Here is an 18,412-nt window from a genome sequence, read left to right as displayed (position 1 = left end):
GGAGGTACAGCAACTCATCACCTGGTGTGATAGGAACAATCTGCTTCTCAACGTAAACAAAACAAAAGAAATCACTGTGGACTTCAGAAAGAAACAACCAACACACATCCCACTCATCATCAACGGCAGTGCAGTAGAGTCTGTGAAAAGCACAAAGTTCCTGGGAGTGCACATCACTGATAATTATCTGTATGACCTCTCATGGACTACCAACATCACTGCGCTGGTCAAGAAGGCGCAGACACGACTCCACTTCCTGAGAAGGATGAGAAGAGCCGACCTCCCCACCTCTGCACTCACCACCTTCTGCAGAGGTGCTATTGAGAGCATCCTGACCAGCAGCGTCTCTGTTTGGCATGGCAGCTGCCTAGCTGCAGACAAAAAGGCGCTGCAGAGGGTGGTGAGGACAGCAGAAAAGATCATCAGGTCACCCCTTCCATCCATTCAGGAACTGTACACTTCACACTGTTCCAAGAGGGCAATGAACATCATCAAAGACACTACTCATCCTGCACACAGACTGTTCTCCCTTCTACCATCAGGGAAGCGGTACCGCAACCTGCGGTCCCGCACAAGCAGACTGAGTAACAGCTTCTTTCCTCAAGCCATCAGACTCATGAACACACTGAGGAAAACCACTTGAACATTCCAAAGTCACCATGCCACTTGGCACTTTACTCTTGCACCTTATATACAGATTTACACTTTTTCACTTTACTTCTATGACCACTGATTGTACTTCTGCTGCTGTGTATGTATGTGTGTGTGTGTGTGTGTGGGGGGGGGTGTTATGTCTGTATTATGTCAATACTCTTATTACACACCATGTGTGTGTGTGTGTGCGTGTGTGTGAATGTGAGAGAGAGTATTTTATTGTATAGTATTGCACATGTTTTATCAGCATGTTAGTGTTTGAATGACTGCAATGTGTAAGTGTGCATTGTCTGTGTTTATGTTGTGAATGAATATGTCAGAGAAAGAATTGTAAATTCAGTATGAGTAAGTTAGCTGTGTGTGTGTGTGTTGTGTGTGTTGTGTGTATGTGTGTGTGAGAAAGAAAGAGATTTATGTCAATGTCTTATTTAAATGTTTTTAGTTAAACTGCACATTGGAGACTGCTCAAACGCAATTTCAAACTTCTGTGCTAACCCTGTTACATAGGATTTTTGACAATAAAGTAAACTTGAACTTATGTATTGCCAAACGCCTTTAAATTATTCACGTAAATTAAATCAAGCAAATGTCATTTACATCCCAACGTCTTGGGCATCAATAGTTGCGTGTTGTTTTCCAAATGTTTTAAGGTTTGCGCTCACCGTTCAATAACGTTTATGTTTATATTGATAATGGTTTAATCGTGAGCTTCACACATTCACCGCAGGAGGGCGACTGAGTAATTCAAAACATCAATTTACATGGTTACGCGCAGCCGGATTATGGGGGGAAGCACTTTTAGGGTAAAAAAAAAAAAAAAAGATAAATAAATATTCTAAACCAGATAAAATGCGCCTTTGCAGTCTTTGTGTAGTTTTTTTTTTTTTTGGTGGAGGGACTAAATGTAAAGAAGAGCGCTTTCTTCATATTTGAGAGAACGCCTTTACTGAAGTTGTTCATTGTGCATGCAGATGGACCTGCCAGCACCTTCCTCAGGAAACACTGCAGCCATTCATAGTACAGGAAATGTATGAGCGTGTGGCCAGGAAGGAGGCGGGAAGCCAAGGCAGGCGTGCAGGAAGGAAATGAGGAGGTCTGCTGAGCAAAGTCCGAAAACGGGAACATGCCACTGGACTTGTTTTTCTCGTTGGCCCGCGGTGACGAGGCTCACTACACAACAAGTGTGCTGCGCGGGCGCCCTTTAGTGGTGTGATTTGCTCGCACACACACAGGGAAAACTTTGGAAATACACACACATACGCACAAATGCCTCCATTTCATGTCATTACGCCAAATCCTTTAACAATGCACTGCTAGAAAGAAGCGTGGTTTTATTTATCAGTCACAAAGCGAGCGAGTGGAGCTTAGCGTAGCAAGCATGTGGATGGCATGTCAGCAAAACCTCACGGGTGTGTGTGTGTGTGTGAGAGAGTTGTCACATGATCTGGTCACCCTGAGTTTCTGTCGAGGCCAAAGTTCATTTCATCTGGTCACATACTGCCATTTTCTGGCCTGAAATTGTCCATGGCTTGTCAGGAAGCAGTCACGTGATCCAGAAAGTCTTAAAAAGAGGAAGTCCTCCAGTGCATCAGACTGCGACGTCATTGCTCAGGTCGCATGATTGCGATGTCCTATAAGCTCAAAGCATCCCGAGAACTTGACGTGCAACAAACGCTGGCAATTGTGCAGAAAGCGAGCGGGCGAAGCCGAGTCCAATGATGTGTGTTTTTATCCTCGAACGGTAACATCATTTCGTCCCTCCGAGTCGGTCGGCGTCAAACTGAAACCTGTATGACCGGAGGCTCTGCGCTTTTGGCCAAGATGGCGTGCTCCCCAGCGCCCCCTCAAGGACGGACGCTGGGACTCCCGGGATCGGCGGCGGAAAGGACTCTCGGCACCGCGAGACACCTGACAAACACAACGAGTGTCAACGTGCGGCTGATGTATAAGAGGAAAGAAAGACCGGAAAAATATGGTGGTGCTTTACCGGCTACAAGAGGCTGTTCCTGCCGTTCAACTGTGGGCATTTGGAGCTCATCTGCTCCTGAACAGACCCCGACTGTGCACAGAGAGAGAGAGGGTGAAGGGCCCCCGGCGGTGCCAATGTAGGCGGGCTTGCGCTTACCGGCTGGAGTCCGTCGGCCATCTCTCCTGAGCCGATGTGCGTCAGGTGGATGAAATTAGTGGGCTCGCCGATCATGCTGCGGTCGATCCTCCGCCTCCTCCTCTTCTGCACAAACGCAAGCACAGGTGAGCGACACGCTAACTTTTCTTCTTTTGGTCTGTTTGCGTCGGGCCGCAAACAGAACACGATGTGACTAACGGCGTCGGACGCCTTAGGCGACTAGCTGCTCACGAGTCACGGAGGCCCGCCGCTTGCTTTTCCTGCCCCGTGACACAAAGGAAAGTCCCGTCAAGCTCCCCCGCGAGCGAGGTCATCGGCGCCACTATTGTTGTTGCGGCAGGCCAAAAAGAAAAGTCTAAAAATAGAAGCGGCGTCGCTGTCAGCGGCATCCGGTACGTCCATTCGCAAGATGAACGTCATCGTCGCTATTGACCAGTTCTGACTTTAAACTGGGCTTTGTTTGGTCCAGTTTGCCTCCAACGAGGCGAAACCACACACAGCCAAGCCCGCTGAGGACAAAAAGGCTAGCGCAACACAGCGGTGTCTCACCGGCGGCGCTTTGGCCATGACGCAGCAGGCCATCTTGTGCCAGAATTCGCTCATGCTGACGCCCGCCTGGCTGCGCTCTGCCGTCGCCCTGCCGGCCAGCGGCTAGTCGGGGAACATCCAGAAGGCCGATTGGCGCGGCCCAGTCTGGCCCGGCCACCACTCGCCAGACAGCTGTTGGATCTGCAAACACACAAGTTGAGCTTTAACGTTGGCGTTTCCAGTTAGGAGCGAGTTTCTGATGCACTCAAGCAAACAGTGCACTGCTTTTGGTCCCAGCAGCTCAAAGCGGATGATAAAGCAGGAATGCGCGAGCGACAAGCAGCTTCACGTTCGCCGACAGGAATGTTCCCATCGACGCCGCAGGGAGCAGCAACACGTTTGCAGACGTTTGCCTATGCGGCTTGCCGCTGCTTTGGGGGTTGAGTGATCATGGTCACAAAGGTCGGGACGGCATAGGACCGCATGCGTGCGTGACAGTATTAATTTTGTGTTGCGTTTGTCCTCATCTGGGTCTCAAGTGAGCTGGAGCAGATCCCGGCTGACTTTGGGCGAGAGGCCCGTTACACCCTGGACTGGTCGCTAGCTAGCCGATGGTGGGACACGATCAAGCATTCACTCTGACATTCCTCAATGAAGCTAAAAGAGAGTGGAAACCATTTTCCAAAAGTTAAATTTTCCCCATGAGCAAGCTTGTAATTGACTCAGCTCACTGTGACTCCGCCCCCTTGCCCCAATAATATTGGGGCCCTGACTTGAGTCAAAATGTAACATTTTTCTGTAGTTGAGACTAACTTTAACTGAAACTGCCTGCCCCTGAACTTTATCCTGGGTTAAGAGCAAACAAATGCAAGCGAGGCAAATGAGTTTGTTTCGCGACAAGCAAACTGATCTGAGAGCTGCCAAACTACGAGCTGTCAATCATTAACGCCTTCAAACGGTTCCCTTCATCTGAACTTTGACACATTGCAGGGTGAGCAACAAAAGAAGAAAACAAAAATGACTCACCAAGAAACGGACTTGAAGTGACTGCACGCTCAACTCGTTTCTCTGGCTCACTGACTCGATGTCACAGTCTTTCTTTCTTGAGGGGGGTTTTCTTCTTTTCCTTTCTTTTTTTTTCTTTTTGAGGCGCGGTCCTCAAGGAGGAAGTCCCGCCTCCCGGTTCCCGCCCAAGCGAACACCAACACCGACGTCGCCCCCTTCCGGCACTTTATGATCATCGCTGCAGTAGCCCGGCCCAAAAGCTCCTCAGTGACGTCGACATTTCATGTGCACATACGCGAAGACGCTTCATCATATTAAAGTAATTTATAGTACAGTAAAAGGTCCAAAAAAATAAATGACGACTGCCTTGCGCATGTGCGTTTGCAGTCTGCAAATCTACCAGTAATAAGAAATAAAAGGCAAAAGAACACAATTTCTTATCCCTTTACTATATTTCCACGAGGGGTAGAATTATTTTCTAATATTGATTAAAAAATCATAATTGATGGAAACTTTAGATCCCTATTGCACTAATTCTGGCCTCTACGCAATTATGGAGAATATTGTTTTTTTTAGCAAGAGCATAATTTTTCCCTCAATTGTCGTCAAATCCGCAATGAATTGTGGGTAAAACAGGATACGATGCGTTCTTGGCTGAAGTGTAGAACAAACACGCACTTCGGACACATCGGACACCCTACACACTTGATTCCCCCCAACTAGAACGCGTGAGTGCGAGTATTTGAACAGGGCCCAAATCTCATCATCCTCAACCTGTCGTCCACTGCAGCATCTGGCATCTTTATCGTCAGCAAATCAGCACAAGACGACAGACAACATTCAAGCGTATTTGCACTCTGGAAGAAGGTGATTTACCGTTTTTATTGTCTCAGAAATTCATTCAGACATTTGCGGTGACGAATATCCTCATTTTGTTCATTGCTTCAATACGCGAAAATTCAACGGTATGACGTGAGAAAAGAAAATATCGCCTCCTGTTCCTTGACATGAAAGAGAGAAATGAAATCAAGTGTGTACGTTGACATTAATTGGATAACGCTCTAAGCTTTTTGCTGTCATCTTTGTGAAACTGTCTTTTATTTATTTATTTATTATTCCGGTCAACGCCTTAAAATGAACGGCAGCAGATGCGAACGGCGACCGCTCGAATGAAATTGATTGATTTATCTTGCACCGTCATGATGAGTCCAGAGAACAAATAGCATTTGTGAGCAAATGTGCTCAATCTGTTCTCACAATTGTAAGCTTGTTGTTGTGCGCCCATTTTCACAATTAAGACAAAGAGCATGAAGCGAAAAGGCACATAAAAAAATTAATACATGAGTAAATACAACTGCCTCCCTGTGATTGACTGGCAACCAGTCCATCGTTTATCTGTTCATAAGCCGCGGTTGATGCCGACTGGCGAGCGCTTGTCTGTGTTGTTGCAGGTCAACGATGATGGAGAAATCGAGTAGCCAGTATGACTCGTTCGTTTACTGGAGGCAGCCCGTTCCGGCCCTGGATCTTTCCGAGCTGCGTGATCTCGGCTTGCTCGACGGTCCCTGCAACCAAGGAGACGGGCTGATCAAACGGGATGAACATGTGAGTGGGCGGGGCTAAAGACACCACCAAGAGCAATACCGCCCAATATATATTGAGGCACAACACAAATTAGTCATGAGGAAACGTTCCCATTAGACCAACCAACCAAAAGTGTCATTGTTCACAGAACACCGTGATGGTCAAAGGTCATATGTGTTAGCAATGACGATGCGCTGCGTGCAGGAGCAGGAGTTGAGCGAGTTCTCGTCCTTCAACTACTGGAGAGATCCGATCGCTGATATAGACGCTCTGCTGGCAGACCTCAACCTGCTGCTCTGAGCCCCGCCCTCTGCCCCACCCAGATGAAGCATGTTACAAAAGCTGACATGTTGTCATTAAGTTGCTGCATGTCGTGGTCTGAGCCTGCAAAACTACAACTCCACTTCTGAGGTTGAGAGATTACCTCATTGCTTTAATGATTTTGTCTTTTTTTTGTCCCAAATCAAAAGTCTGTTGTTTTCATATATTTTTAAGATGTGTTTACGTTTTTGCCTATTTCATGCTGCTGATTTGATCAGTCTCACGCTTTAGCCCTTGAACAAAATAAACATTTTTGTCATTTGAATGTTCCAAACAATGGCAACAACAATGAAATGGATTTTCTTTTGCTGCAACGGCAGCTGTTCGTGAATTCTCAAAGCGTTCGAGGCCAATGTCAACAACAAACATAGCAGATTCAGATCCATTGTTTGTTCTCGTTTGTCACAACATATTTTGACTCCAGTATGAGCAAACCTTCAACACAATCTTCCTAGAAATAAAGAAATGTCGTATTTTCAAAGCATTTTATTTATTTCTCCAGCTGATATGATGCATGAATATAGCGGCACATCTTCACCAAGCCGCTTGCACGCTCTTACAACTTGAAAGGGGCGCGGCGACGGCGCACTATCTTGAAAAACCTACGCACTTGCACCCCCCCCCCCCCCTCAAAGGAAACGTGCAAGGGTGCAAAAATTGAGAATTTGGACGAGGCCTTACACCAAGATGGCGTCCACCCTTGATCGTAAATTTCAAAATAAGATCAACAATGGGTGCCGTACACAAGCTACTGAGATTTTATCAGTCGTAACCAAGACTACAATTTTAAAAGTTCAATATATGATAGATTCAAATTGTGTTTTAAATACTTCATGCATCTAGTCGCAACGTGAGAACAGCAAACGTCTTGATACTTTTAATTTGGATGCTTGCCTCACAACATCCGGGCATATTCCAGCCGTCTCCTTGTCTTACTTTTGGCCAGTAAACAATTTGGCGGAGGCAAGCATGCGTCGATTGGTGCCCAAAGACAAATATTTAAAAAGTGGCCGTTGAAAATCGCAACTTGTTCGTCCAGTTGTGTTCAGTACCGACTCGCAATCGCGGACTACGAAGCCCTTTGCTGTCTTTAGCTTCCTAGCTAGCTAACATCGGCAGACGTCCTGAGGCTGCCACCAAACCTGGACACGGTGAGTCGCTTTTCGATCACCCGGGGGATAAAAGCACGTCTTCCCTTTTGTCGCCAACAGCCAGCCAGCATGTGTTAAGCGTATGATGTTCGAAAGTGTCGCCGCAAAAGCGCCACCGAAGCGCCTCGACGCTGCACTCTGCAAGAAAAGCTAGCTAACCGGATGTGGAAGTAGTTTTTTTTCTCCCTGTGTAAAATAGGAAATTTCTTGATGACTTCCCCCGGAAAACCAACAACTTTATATTAAACGGTTTCCTGTCCGTTGTACACTACATGTTCGGAGCTATCTACATGGGTTTGGCTGATTTGTAGTTTACAAGTTCGGAGGGGGGGATACGTGGCACATGGCGGACTCTATTCTGTCCGCAAGGCGCGTAAAATGGCTACTCGGCCCGGCGATAGAAGCTTCGTCTTTCCGAACTGCTCACCATGGTGGTCAACGGCTTCCATTATCGGACGCCGCCACCCCGTTAGCATCGGTGCTAACTTTTCTCTCTAAAGTTGCTCTTCCGTTTCTGCAAATCAAACAAACACCAGGATCGCTTTGAACAAGTAATTTCAAGTTGTTCATTTTAAATTGCACCACCCCGACTTTAGCGCGCGCTCAATCGAGTGTTAGCGGCACTGTCTCGACAGATGGCGCTGTTGACGTTTCTTTTGTTGGCAATTGAACGATGTTTATCTTGGTATGTCCGTTACGGGCCACCCTGAGAAATGAATAGGGACCAAATGGACACCACAAAAACTCCCAAACATTTTATTAGGGCTGTAAATAAAAATCAAGCCAAAGAAATAAATATCCACCCCTTGATTGAATAAACAGACAGTGGAGGAAATGTATAACTATTTGTCACGCTGTGAGCCTAAAGAGTCCAAATCGAATTGGGTGGCATTCAAAAGAACCCAAATAGACGCATCCAAAGCCACATCTCCTGCAAACATTTGAATAGCAGCCCTGTTTGCTGTTGTGCATCAGATGTCGCTGGTAGACCTGGGCAAGCGTCTGCTGGAGGCGGCACGTAACGGTCTGGATGACGAGGTGAGGAACCTGATGGCCAACGGAGCTCCGTTCACCACCGACTGGGTGAGTAATCGTCCCAGTGCTCGAGTATTTGACAGAAAGAAGCAAGTCCGAGCGCGTGACCTCTGCCCCGCACAGCTGGGGACGTCGCCGCTTCATCTGGCTGCTCAGCGCGGCCACTACTCCACCGCCGACGTCCTGTTGCGAGCGGGCGTCAGTCGCGACGCTCGCACCAAAGTGGACCGAACACCTCTGCACATGGCCGCTGCTGAGGGGCACACCATCATAGTGGAGCTGCTGGTCAGGGTGAGCGCTCGCGTTCTTGGGTCTTCGACGCAAGTGGGATAAAGAGTTGCACACGGTCGCGCAAGTATCGGGCTAGCAGATAGAAAAAGCTAAGCTACGATTGTTTCAAGTGCAAAAGTTCCTCTCGCCGCCTCTGACTGTTTGGCTCTCTCGCCTCCAGAGTGGCGCTGACATCAACGCCAAAGACATGCTGAAGATGACGGCGCTGCACTGGGCGGCCCAGCACGGCCACCACGGTGTGGTGGAGACGCTTATCAAGCACGGCGCTGATGTGCACGCGCTGAGCAAGTTTGAGAAGACGCCCTTCGATATTGCCGTCGACATCCAGAACACGGAGCTCATGCTGCTGCTGCAGGTCAGTCGCGCGCTTCCCCGCCGCCGCTACCGGCGACTTCCGGCCTCACGTCTCGCTTCTGCCCTTGTCCCTTTCTGTGTGCATGCGCGTGTGTAGGAGGGCATGCAGAACCAGGTGAACATGAACCAGGTGAGCATGAACGTGGAATCCAGCAACAGTGGCAACCAGCCGCAGTTCATCATCCAGGGCATCCAAGGGGGTGTGGTCAACCTGGCCGACCTGCTCAACAAGGCCGGCACCGGTATGGACGTTGTCGGTCTCCGAAAGTTTGAGACGCGGGCGAGCCGTGACTCTCGTCTTTGCCTTCCAGGGGAATCCGAAGAGGCGATGGCCGCCAATGCTCTGGACGGCAACATCCAGCACGCCGCTGTGGTTAACGAGGGAGGCCAGAGGGTCATCACCATCGTAACTGACCAACACGGCAACCTGCAAACGACCGGAGGCATGTCGCAGCCCTTCTTCGTCACCATGCAGCATGGACAGCAAAGTATGACCGCACGCTTGCGACTTGACGAAAACAGGAGAACTCGAGCAGAGGCTTGGGGGGTCCAAGGCTCGGTCCGCCGATGTAGCCACGGATTTGAAGTGTGACTTGAGCAAGTCTGTTGCGTGTGTGTGTAGTGCTGGCGGTGCCCGCCAACACAGTGGCGGAGGAGGTGGTGGCGGAGGAGTCACAGGCGCCGCCCTCCAGGAAGAGAAAGTTGGAGGTGACCAATAACCACAACGACACGGGAGAGACAGTAAGTGGCCGCGTCTTTGATGGATAGCTCGAGTGCACCGCACGCTTTTGTTCATCAGCAATGTTGATGCAGTGACGCAGGTCTTCCGTTCCCGACCCCCGCCCGCTGTTCCTTGAGAGATCGTCGGGTGTGCCGCGGCAAATCATACCAAGTTCACTCAGTCATGTTTGTGGACTGTAAATAGCGAGTCTTTGCTCCTCTATCTATGCCAGCGAGTCCACTTATGAGCTCGATTGACATGTTTGGCTCGTGCTATGAAATTTTGATTTCTTTTTTTTTCTTTTTTTTTTTTATGTAAAATATGTGCCTAGGATCAATAAAAGTTTGGAAACCCGATAGATGCAACAAGATTGAAACTCCTCAACTCACGTCAATATCATAGTCCTGACCCCGACCAAATCATGGCGTTGGCCCAAGCACAGAAATGTTTTTGCTGGATAATATGAAGGTTCCCCTAAAAAAAACATTAATTGCCAAGCCATGAAAGCTGGGGGTTAGAGGGGTTGGAAGAGCATTTGACCGACTTGTCGTCGTGGTTGCGTGCAGGAGCTGCTGCAGAGGCAGTTGCAGGAGGCCAACAGGAAGGCGCAGGAATACCGGCAGCAGCTCATGCGCAAGGAGCAGGAGGCCGAGGAGTACCGCATCAAACTGGAGGCTATGGCCCAGAGCCAGGCGGGCTCTGCCGCCGCCAATGTCAGTCCCGAGGAGGTGGTGGGCGGCGACGAGGATGAGGACGCGCCAGCCGTGGAGGAGGAGGGGGCCGGCCAGATGGTGGTCCTGCAGGAGGGAGGCATCATCGTGGAGGGTGACGAGGGCCGCGTCACGCTGGTAGAGACGGGCGGCGAACCTGCGGGGATCAGCTCCTAACGCCCCCTTTCCATTATCTGGCGCTCTTCTCTATGAGCGCCTCCGACAGAACTTCCCGGTCCTCCACCTTCTCCGTGTCCTTTGTCAGTTTGTGTTAGCATCTGCATCTCGGCCTTCACTTCATTTTCTTGATTCAACTTTAGGATCATATGGTTGCTTCTGGGGAATGTTGTTGGGATACAAGCACCGAGTCCTCTTTGTGCCAAACTCTTTCCCACATTCTTAGTAGGTAAAAAAAAAATTAGACTAAGGTGTCAATTTTATATTCTCCGCATTGTGTTTCGCAGTTTAAATGTGCCAGATTCTTAGCCGCAGCCTGCAGTAAAAAACAAAAAAAGAGTAGGCTAGACCTTAAATTAGAACACCAAAAAAAAACACATTTAACTGCGCAATAATTTCCCCCTTCCTCATCTATACTGCGAGTTGAGTTTGATATATATATATTTTAAAATTAAACTCAGCAGAGTAACCTTTTTCAATGTACATACAAAGTTGTATTTTTTTTACTGTACCTGGCTGCCTCACCGTGTTGATGATAGCAATGCTAATCTTATGAATATAAACACTTGTTTACCAAATTGTTGTGTTTTTATTATAAACCAATGACAAATCGTTTTCAATGAGACAGTAGTTCGTATATTGAAGTCGTTTAATTATAGCAATCATTTGACAATATCAGTAAATAGTTCACTCAAGCCTCGATGGCGTTTGAATGGTGGCTCATTCACCCAATCATCGACCGAGGCCGTGCGAACGCCATTTTAGTCCCGCCTACTTCCAATTGGTAACGTTTTCTATCAAACGTATTGACGCTAATGGGTGTTTCTCTGCATGTCCTGGATTATTAAAACATTTACCTTACAAGGTGGCTCTAAATTGTCAATTTAGACAGCACCGAGAACGATTATTTGGTGAGGGAACAACACACGCCCCAACGCGGGCTACGCAACCGGTCTGTTTGGGAGAAGGCCTCCCCGCTTTTTGGATTAAGGCAGATCAACATCGAGCGGCACTTTTCCTGTCGAATGGGCTTCGCAGCTCAGCCAAGCAGCCAATCGCATGCCACGGGAGGCGGGTCCATAGCGGAGGGGGCAGGACGCGAGGTATCATGGAGGATCAGTGAGCAAACTGTGGCCATCAGAGACGAGCAAACGACGCTCTTGTCCCGGGGACTTTCTTCTCACTTTGCCGCTTGAGTGCTCCCTCGTTGACGACTAAATATTTCACGATGGACATGAAGAAGAGGATCATTGTGGAGCTGCGGAATCGAGACCCGGCAGAGGTGAGTAGGCACCATTGAGCCACTTGGGGAGGATGAGCGAGGCGAGGGAGAGCGGATCGAACGCGTTGCCGCTCCGCTGCGAGGTGTCCGAACTCCGCCCGCCAACTTTGCTTTCACACACTTGGGCTTCGCGCGCCGTCAGCTCCAAAATCGTGGAGACACCCTGATGCTGATGAAGCGGGAGCCCACGTAGATAGAAGCGGTGGCGGCGGTTCGGCTTCCTCAGTCCGTCTGCTCGCCCGCCCCTCCTCCTGCACCCCCAAGCCGCTCACTCGTGTTTCGCCTCAACACCGACAAAAATCAACAACTTCGGATCAAATCACTCCCTGCTTGAAGCAGCTTGTTATTGGTATTTAAAAGTGGATAAATAAACACGTAAAAGCAATCTGGAGTTACATTTGTTGTCTTGAAGCGCGGGCTTCCGTCGTGAAAAACAATGCGCGTCAAGCACCACGACGACTTTTTCAAGTCGGACGCGACCATTTTGTGTGTGCATGCACGTCGTCGCCGGAGCTGAAAAAGTCGAGGCTGGTGCACATTGCTGACCTTTACGAACGTGCGTGGCCGTTTGGCTCGAGAGGCGAGGCCCCTTTTCCCGACATTTTGAAACTCAGGCGAGTGACGCCACGAGAGCCACAAAGTGGCGTTTTATTTCACATATAGCCCATTAAAATAACAAACAAGTATATCTGACTATAACAAGCTACGGGAACGTAGCTTCTTTTTAACGCGACGATCGAGTCACGAATACTGTAACGGGGACTATCTCGTGCTCCCCCCCTCGGGCGGCTAACGTGATCACGGTAGCGACTCAAAATGGAGGCACGTTACTTGTCTATGGCGGATTAACGCGCTCCACTTGCGACCGATCAAATGCCGCGAGCACGTTTTCTGACCCGCTAGCCCCTCGGTGGCGTCGCCGAGCTATGCAAGTGAGTCGTGAGCGGCCAAACGTTCGCTTCACTCGGCACCCCGGCTCGGTTCGGTCGGCGACCTCCGCGTGGCGTCGTCCTCTTTTATGGGGCAGACATTTTGTAGGGTGCGCGTGCGCGTTCAGCGCAGTTATGCAAGTCCAAGATGGCCCGATGTGCGCCCGCACGCACAAATACTTGTAGAAAGCATTCGGGGAGCCACAGGCAGCACGTGCGCGCCCACGTCGACGCTGGTCCCAATTCATGTGTGCGGGCCTGTAACATTCGTGCACTCGCTACTGTAACAACCTCAACTACACGTGCTAATACAATTAATGTTAATGGTAAATAAATGTACATTTGTGTCTATCAGGGATGGCTTTAAATGTGCCTATTTGGTGCCGATAAAAAAAAAAAATCTACATTAGGTATTTTCGTTTTTTTTTTTTTTTCATTTTGGTGTTTGACCTATAAAATCTTGCGCAATACGGATTTTATTGTGCGTTGTAATTTATAGCTATGTTTCAGTAAACAAATCGTATGGTTGAACCTAACGCTTTATTCACTAATATGACTTATTGATATTCTGATAAAAAAAAATCATGTGCTGGATAAAAAATGTTTTGGTGTCAGTTCAGAAAATCATTTACAAAAGTTAAGTTGCATCACTGATGAAAAAATGTTGAATAGTGACAGTAATAATAGTCCGTATGAATGTTACACTGCCCTCTGGTGGTCAGACGTTTAAGTCCACTGTTTGCTTTTCAGGTAGCCGAGATGGTTGTGGACAGCAGCCATTCGGAGAGTGGCGAAGTGGAAGGTCTCTCAGACAAGTTTGTCAAACTGGAGGTCCTCAGTATGATCAACGTTGGTCTGAATTCGCTGGCCAAGCTGCCCTCGTTGCCCAAACTACGCAAGGTGACGTGTTTCCTCGTCGCGCCCAACTGACCCGAGTTCTTAATAGTTGCTCGTCTCACCGTTCTCTCGCATGTTCTCTTGCAGCTGGAGCTGAGTGAAAACAACCTGTCTGGGTCTTTTGAGACATTGTCGGAAAAATGTCCCAACTTGGTCTACCTCAACCTCAGCAGCAACAAAATTAAGGAGCTGAGCAACGTGGAGGCGCTGGTCGGTACACCCGTAAAATGACTCGTGAAATTCATTTGATGTCGATGTGAGCTGAGCGTTGTCTCGATCGTGAGACAATTAATTCCTTGCTCGCGTGATGGCCGCAGTCAACTCAGGTAACTCAGATACTCAGTGAAAACGCACCTCTCTCTCTCTCTCTCTCTACAGCAAAATCTGAAGAGCCTTCAGAGTCTGGACCTACTGAACTGCGAGATCACATCGCTGGAGGATTACCGCGAAAGCGTGTTTGAGCTCCTGCCTCAGGTCACCTACCTGGATGGCTTTGACCAGGATGAGAACGAGGCGCCCGACTCGGAGGCCGACGAAGAAGGTGAGTCGCACATTGCGACCCCGTGCATTACCAGGCAGATTGGAAAAAACATTTGTCGACGCCGCAGATGAGGACGGTGAGGACGGGGCGGGGCCAACGGGCGACTACGACGATGAGGATGAGGACGATGATGAGGACGAAGAGGACGGCTCGGAGGGAGGAGAGGTGGGGCTGAGCGTTCGTGGGAAGAGGGCCACACATCAGGTGGGCAACGCCGGCTTCAGGCCCGCGGCTCGGACGCCCCCCCCGGCATGCGCGTCCGCTCGGGCGGCAGAGAACGGGAATCGTGGGCTGCATTCAGAGTCTCTCCCCAACCACCAAATCGAGCGTTTAGAGTACGCCGCTCGTAACTTGGATAGCCTTCGGAAACCACTGAAAAACAAAAATGATGATTCTGACTCCAGCAGCTTCACCCTCGAGCCTTCCGCTCGGTTTTCTCTGCCGCCTCGGACCACCGAGCTCAACCGGGACGAGTCGAGTAACACCGCCGTCGATGCTTGCTGGGGCGATTGGCCCGTCCGTCCCCACTAAAGCATCGATTGGCAAAAGACTCGCCAGTTGCCAAAAAGAGCTCCGGCGGTCGGCACGGTCAAGCCGACGTAGACCCCTCGCTAGCGTCCTCGCGCGCGTGCGTGCGTGTACGTTTTTGTGGCTGCGCGCGTGCTCAATTGTGACCGTGCCCACATTAACCTCTGTGCACTCGTCTCAGGAGGAGGAAGAAGACGATGAGGAAGAGGACTATGGCGAGGAGGAGGAAGAGGAAGGTGAGTGGAGTGTCGCATCAAGGCCCGAGCGTGCCTGTCAATCAATAACCTTGCCAACCTGTCTTGTTGCTGCACTTGCGCAGACGAGCGAGCAGACGCTCAGGGACAGAAGAGGAAGAGGGACGTGGAGGACGACGGCGAGGACGACGAAGACGACGAGGATGACTAGCTGTGTCGTGCGTGTGTGCGTGTGTGCCCATCCCCTCCTACGCCAGGTGTCATCCCTATCGCCCTGCCCACCTCCCACAAGTAGGGTTGCAAAGGGGGAGAAATTGTGCAAATTAGAGACTTTGGTGGGAATTAACTGGGAGTTGAGTGGAGTTGTTGAGTACATTTCTTTTTTTAAAAGTGACAAGCGGCCAATCTTTAAAACATTGCAAAAAGCGCGCCAAATAGCGTGGCAAATGTTTCCTGTTTGGGGGGGACAACTCCCCCGCCTGAGGCCAAAGCAGTTCCGCTTTGACTTTGGCGCCATCATGGGGCGATGAGTGGGAGCGCTCATTTTAGTCAAATGTCTTTGAAACCAATAATGGCGGAATGGATGAGAATAAAAACAAAACGCAACACAAAAGCAATGAATTTGAAAATGCCGCAATTATGTGATTGAAAAACAATTTTTTTTTTCCCCCCACCTTCTTGATGAAGTTGTGTTAATTTCACTTGTAACCTTTTTGCAAGTTGCCATCATTTTGCAACCCTGCTTGCTGTCGGTCCGCAACGCAGCCGAATTCCACTAGGGTCTAAGATGGCCACCACGTCAACTTTGGGATCTTTTGGACTTATCGTCGAGTCCTCCAACCAGTCGGGACCCTTCATCCACCCTGGCTTCTGTCCCTTCGTGATGACATCGCTGACTTTTAAAGGACATGTTATATAAAAGAAAAGACTTTTTGAGCACAAAAAGTCATCTGACCTTTGAGGACAGATTTACTACCCCCCACAAACACAAACCAAAGTTGGCGCACTTAAGGAGCGCCCTTTCAGGACTCTGTGTGTTTGTGGATCAGGATCTTCTTCCTATGTTTTAGCCCAATGATCACATGGCTCTCCTGCCCTACTCCGCTCCCTCTTTTAGAAATATGCACACCGCCGTATGATTCTCTTCCTTATAATCTTATCCATATTATTATTCTTCCCCGAGTGTGTGTGTTTGTGTGCGTGTGTTCTATTGTAACTTTTTACACGTCTGGTGACTTTGGAGTCTTTTTTTGGGGGGGGGGGGAAGGGGGGGTCAAGTGATGTGAAATATTCCAATAAAGTTGAGTCCAGTCGCTGCAAAGCATTGTGGGATAAGGGAAACCAACATTTATATCTATAAAAAAAATTGACAACGAAGCAATATTTCTAGATTTTTACAAAGATAAAGTTGCTTTATTGTAATCGGTCGTTTAATTTAGTGGTTAATTTGTCGGGACGCAGCGGGAGCTCGACAGCTATTTTCTGTTTGTCACTGACGTCAAAATAAATGTTTGCCGCTTTAAACATTCATTAAAAAATGAAATGTTTGTGTACATACGTTTTTATGCTCTTTGGGTCTAATAGAAAATGAAAATAAAGTCATTTAGGTGAGCTTGGGCGTAGTTTTACTGTGTTCAGTGGATGCCGTGAGCGGTTAGTATGAGTGCAAATGTTTCCACCAGGAGGCGCTAATTTTCTAATGATGACATCAGATGCGACTCAACAAGGACAATTTGACGTCATAGTAGCGTCTTTAGGTTTAAAGTTGCTCAAACATTGGTAAGTTAACAGCGTTTGTGTATTTTGTGTCATAAGACTTGTGTCGTCTTAACCCAGTCATTAATCGAAATTTTTTCTACGTATACAACTTTTTTACGTTTTTTTTGTCACTCTGTTCGCAGCCTGTACTGCACTACATTATACACACATACATACATAAAATACATAAAACATACATAAATATAAGTAACCTTTAGTAAGATACTTAAAGGACTGATTTAATTACAATACATAAATACAAATACGTAAAAAATAAATACAAGTAACTTTTAGTAAGACACTTAAAGGACTGCTATAATTCCAACACACTTCCATGGAGAAAAATCACTCCGAGGTACGTGTTCACCTTTTTCATTGATATGGACTTTTTTTGAAATATTTTTTATTTGTATTCGTGAACTGCCCATTGACTCAAGTGATGTGCACTTTTTGTCCAGTAGATGGCGGCCTCGTCTTTCCTCAGTAACACGTCAACAAAAATGTTTATTATTCAATTAGCTTTTTGTTGTCATCCACTAAATGACGTCAACCAAAGATAAGAAGCACATTGTCAACCTTGTTGGGAAATTTACTTTGTGTGTGTGTGTGTGTGTGTGTGTGTGTGTGTGTGTGTGTGTGTGTGTGTGTGTGTGTGTGTGTGTGTGTGTGTGTGTGTGTGTGTGTGTGTGTGTGTGTGTGTGTGTGCGCGTTTTTAATTATTTATTGAAAATTTATTCTGACCTAAAAGCTTTTGGTTCCTATGTTATCGTTATAGCTCAAACTCATACATTTTTGCTTAGAAACATGCGCGTGCGCACGCATACACACACACGCACACAAGGAAACAAACGTGCACCCTCTGGTAAACTCGTGGTTGTGTTGATGACGTCACAGTGAGCTCATCTCTGTGACGATGTAACACTGCTGACAAACAGGACGTATTTTTAGCTCTGTTGCTAGCCGGCTAAAAAGCGTAAAGAAAAGAGGAAAGTTGACACACTAACACGCTCCGGGGCGTTCAGTCAAAAAAACAACACACACACACACGCACACACACACACTCAGACTCGTGCATGTTTCAGGTCAGTGTTGGTTCTCATTAGGCTGAGCATGAGTGTGCGTGTAAATAAAAGATGATGATGATGATTACAACGACATATATGCGTAAATAATTGAAACCTTTGTGAGTTTGTTGATGTCAGTGAAATCTGGTCAACACGCATGCTAACGCTAAGTGTCTTCAGATGTTAGTTTGATGTTCTAATTATGAGAATTTAACCAGAGCTTTTGCACTCTTTTCTGTTTGCTGGAACACTTTCAAGACTTTTGGAATGATTGACAACAGCCGAGGAGGGAGGGAGGAGGAGGAAGATCACATGCAAAGAAAAAGATGAGATGATTTCTTCTCTAAGGCACTCACACGCACACGCACGGCCGCAGATGAGTCATAAAGAAATGAGCATACATGAATGCGTAATGTGCGGCAGGTGTAATGGAGCGATGTTGCTCGTCTGCCCTACATCTGCTGCAGCGCTCTTCACTAATGCTCACTGACCTGTGCGTATGCGTGCGCGTGCGTGCGAGCCTCGCAAGAATAAACGTTCCTGCCGTTAGATGAAAATCATTT

General features: G+C 48.1%; 4 protein-coding genes across 8 annotated transcripts; 3 read left to right on the top strand and 1 right to left on the bottom strand.

The window, feature by feature from the left end:
• Positions 1-1,965: 1,965 nt before the first annotated feature.
• cdc42se1 (CDC42 small effector 1) lies at positions 1,966-4,501 on the bottom strand. The gene is made up of 5 exons (XM_049750798.2): positions 4,334-4,501; positions 3,329-3,508; positions 2,780-2,884; positions 2,642-2,713; positions 1,966-2,562 (listed from the first exon to the last, which is right to left on the bottom strand). Exons 2-4 carry the CDS (start codon positions 3,380-3,382, stop codon positions 2,645-2,647), a joined length of 228 nt encoding a protein of 75 aa, XP_049606755.1. The 5' UTR covers positions 3,383-3,508; positions 4,334-4,501; the 3' UTR covers positions 1,966-2,562; positions 2,642-2,644.
• Positions 4,502-5,007: 506 nt separating this feature from the next.
• Positions 5,008-6,698, top strand: mllt11 (MLLT11 transcription factor 7 cofactor). Its single transcript, XM_049750796.1, has 3 exons — positions 5,008-5,179; positions 5,764-5,917; positions 6,101-6,698. Exons 2-3 carry the CDS (start codon positions 5,771-5,773, stop codon positions 6,194-6,196), a joined length of 243 nt encoding a protein of 80 aa, XP_049606753.1. The 5' UTR covers positions 5,008-5,179; positions 5,764-5,770; the 3' UTR covers positions 6,197-6,698.
• Positions 6,699-6,870: 172 nt separating this feature from the next.
• LOC125986863 (GA-binding protein subunit beta-2) lies at positions 6,871-11,234 on the top strand. Of its 3 annotated transcripts, XM_049750778.2 has the most exons (8): positions 6,877-7,368; positions 8,344-8,451; positions 8,527-8,694; positions 8,855-9,049; positions 9,146-9,290; positions 9,360-9,536; positions 9,671-9,789; positions 10,336-11,234. In XM_049750778.2, exons 2-8 carry the CDS (start codon positions 8,344-8,346, stop codon positions 10,654-10,656), a joined length of 1,233 nt encoding a protein of 410 aa, XP_049606735.1. In that variant the 5' UTR covers positions 6,877-7,368; the 3' UTR covers positions 10,657-11,234. The 3 variants fall into 3 exon arrangements, with proteins under 3 accessions (XP_049606733.1, XP_049606735.1, XP_049606734.1); XM_049750776.2 differs by having other exon boundaries at positions 6,871-7,368; positions 9,146-9,536; XM_049750777.1 differs by lacking the exon at positions 6,877-7,368 and adding an exon at positions 7,568-7,919 and having other exon boundaries at positions 9,146-9,536.
• Positions 11,235-11,719: 485 nt separating this feature from the next.
• On the top strand, positions 11,720-16,638 carry anp32e (acidic (leucine-rich) nuclear phosphoprotein 32 family, member E). Of its 3 annotated transcripts, none has more exons than XM_049750785.2 (7): positions 11,720-11,938; positions 13,618-13,767; positions 13,852-13,974; positions 14,143-14,305; positions 14,373-14,470; positions 15,015-15,069; positions 15,153-16,638. In XM_049750785.2, exons 1-7 carry the CDS (start codon positions 11,885-11,887, stop codon positions 15,236-15,238), a joined length of 729 nt encoding a protein of 242 aa, XP_049606742.1. In that variant the 5' UTR covers positions 11,720-11,884; the 3' UTR covers positions 15,239-16,638. The 3 variants fall into 3 exon arrangements, with proteins under 3 accessions (XP_049606742.1, XP_049606741.1, XP_049606744.1); XM_049750784.2 differs by having other exon boundaries at positions 11,721-11,938; positions 14,373-14,509; XM_049750787.2 differs by lacking the exon at positions 11,720-11,938 and adding an exon at positions 12,395-12,552 and having other exon boundaries at positions 14,373-14,509.
• Positions 16,639-18,412: the final 1,774 nt, after the last annotated feature.

This window comes from Syngnathus scovelli, chromosome 19, assembly GCF_024217435.2.
Source record: "Syngnathus scovelli strain Florida chromosome 19, RoL_Ssco_1.2, whole genome shotgun sequence".
Taxonomy (NCBI): domain Eukaryota; kingdom Metazoa; phylum Chordata; class Actinopteri; order Syngnathiformes; family Syngnathidae; genus Syngnathus; species Syngnathus scovelli.
Note: the sequence above shows the minus strand (reverse complement) of the source record. Positions and strands in the feature narration are given on the sequence as shown.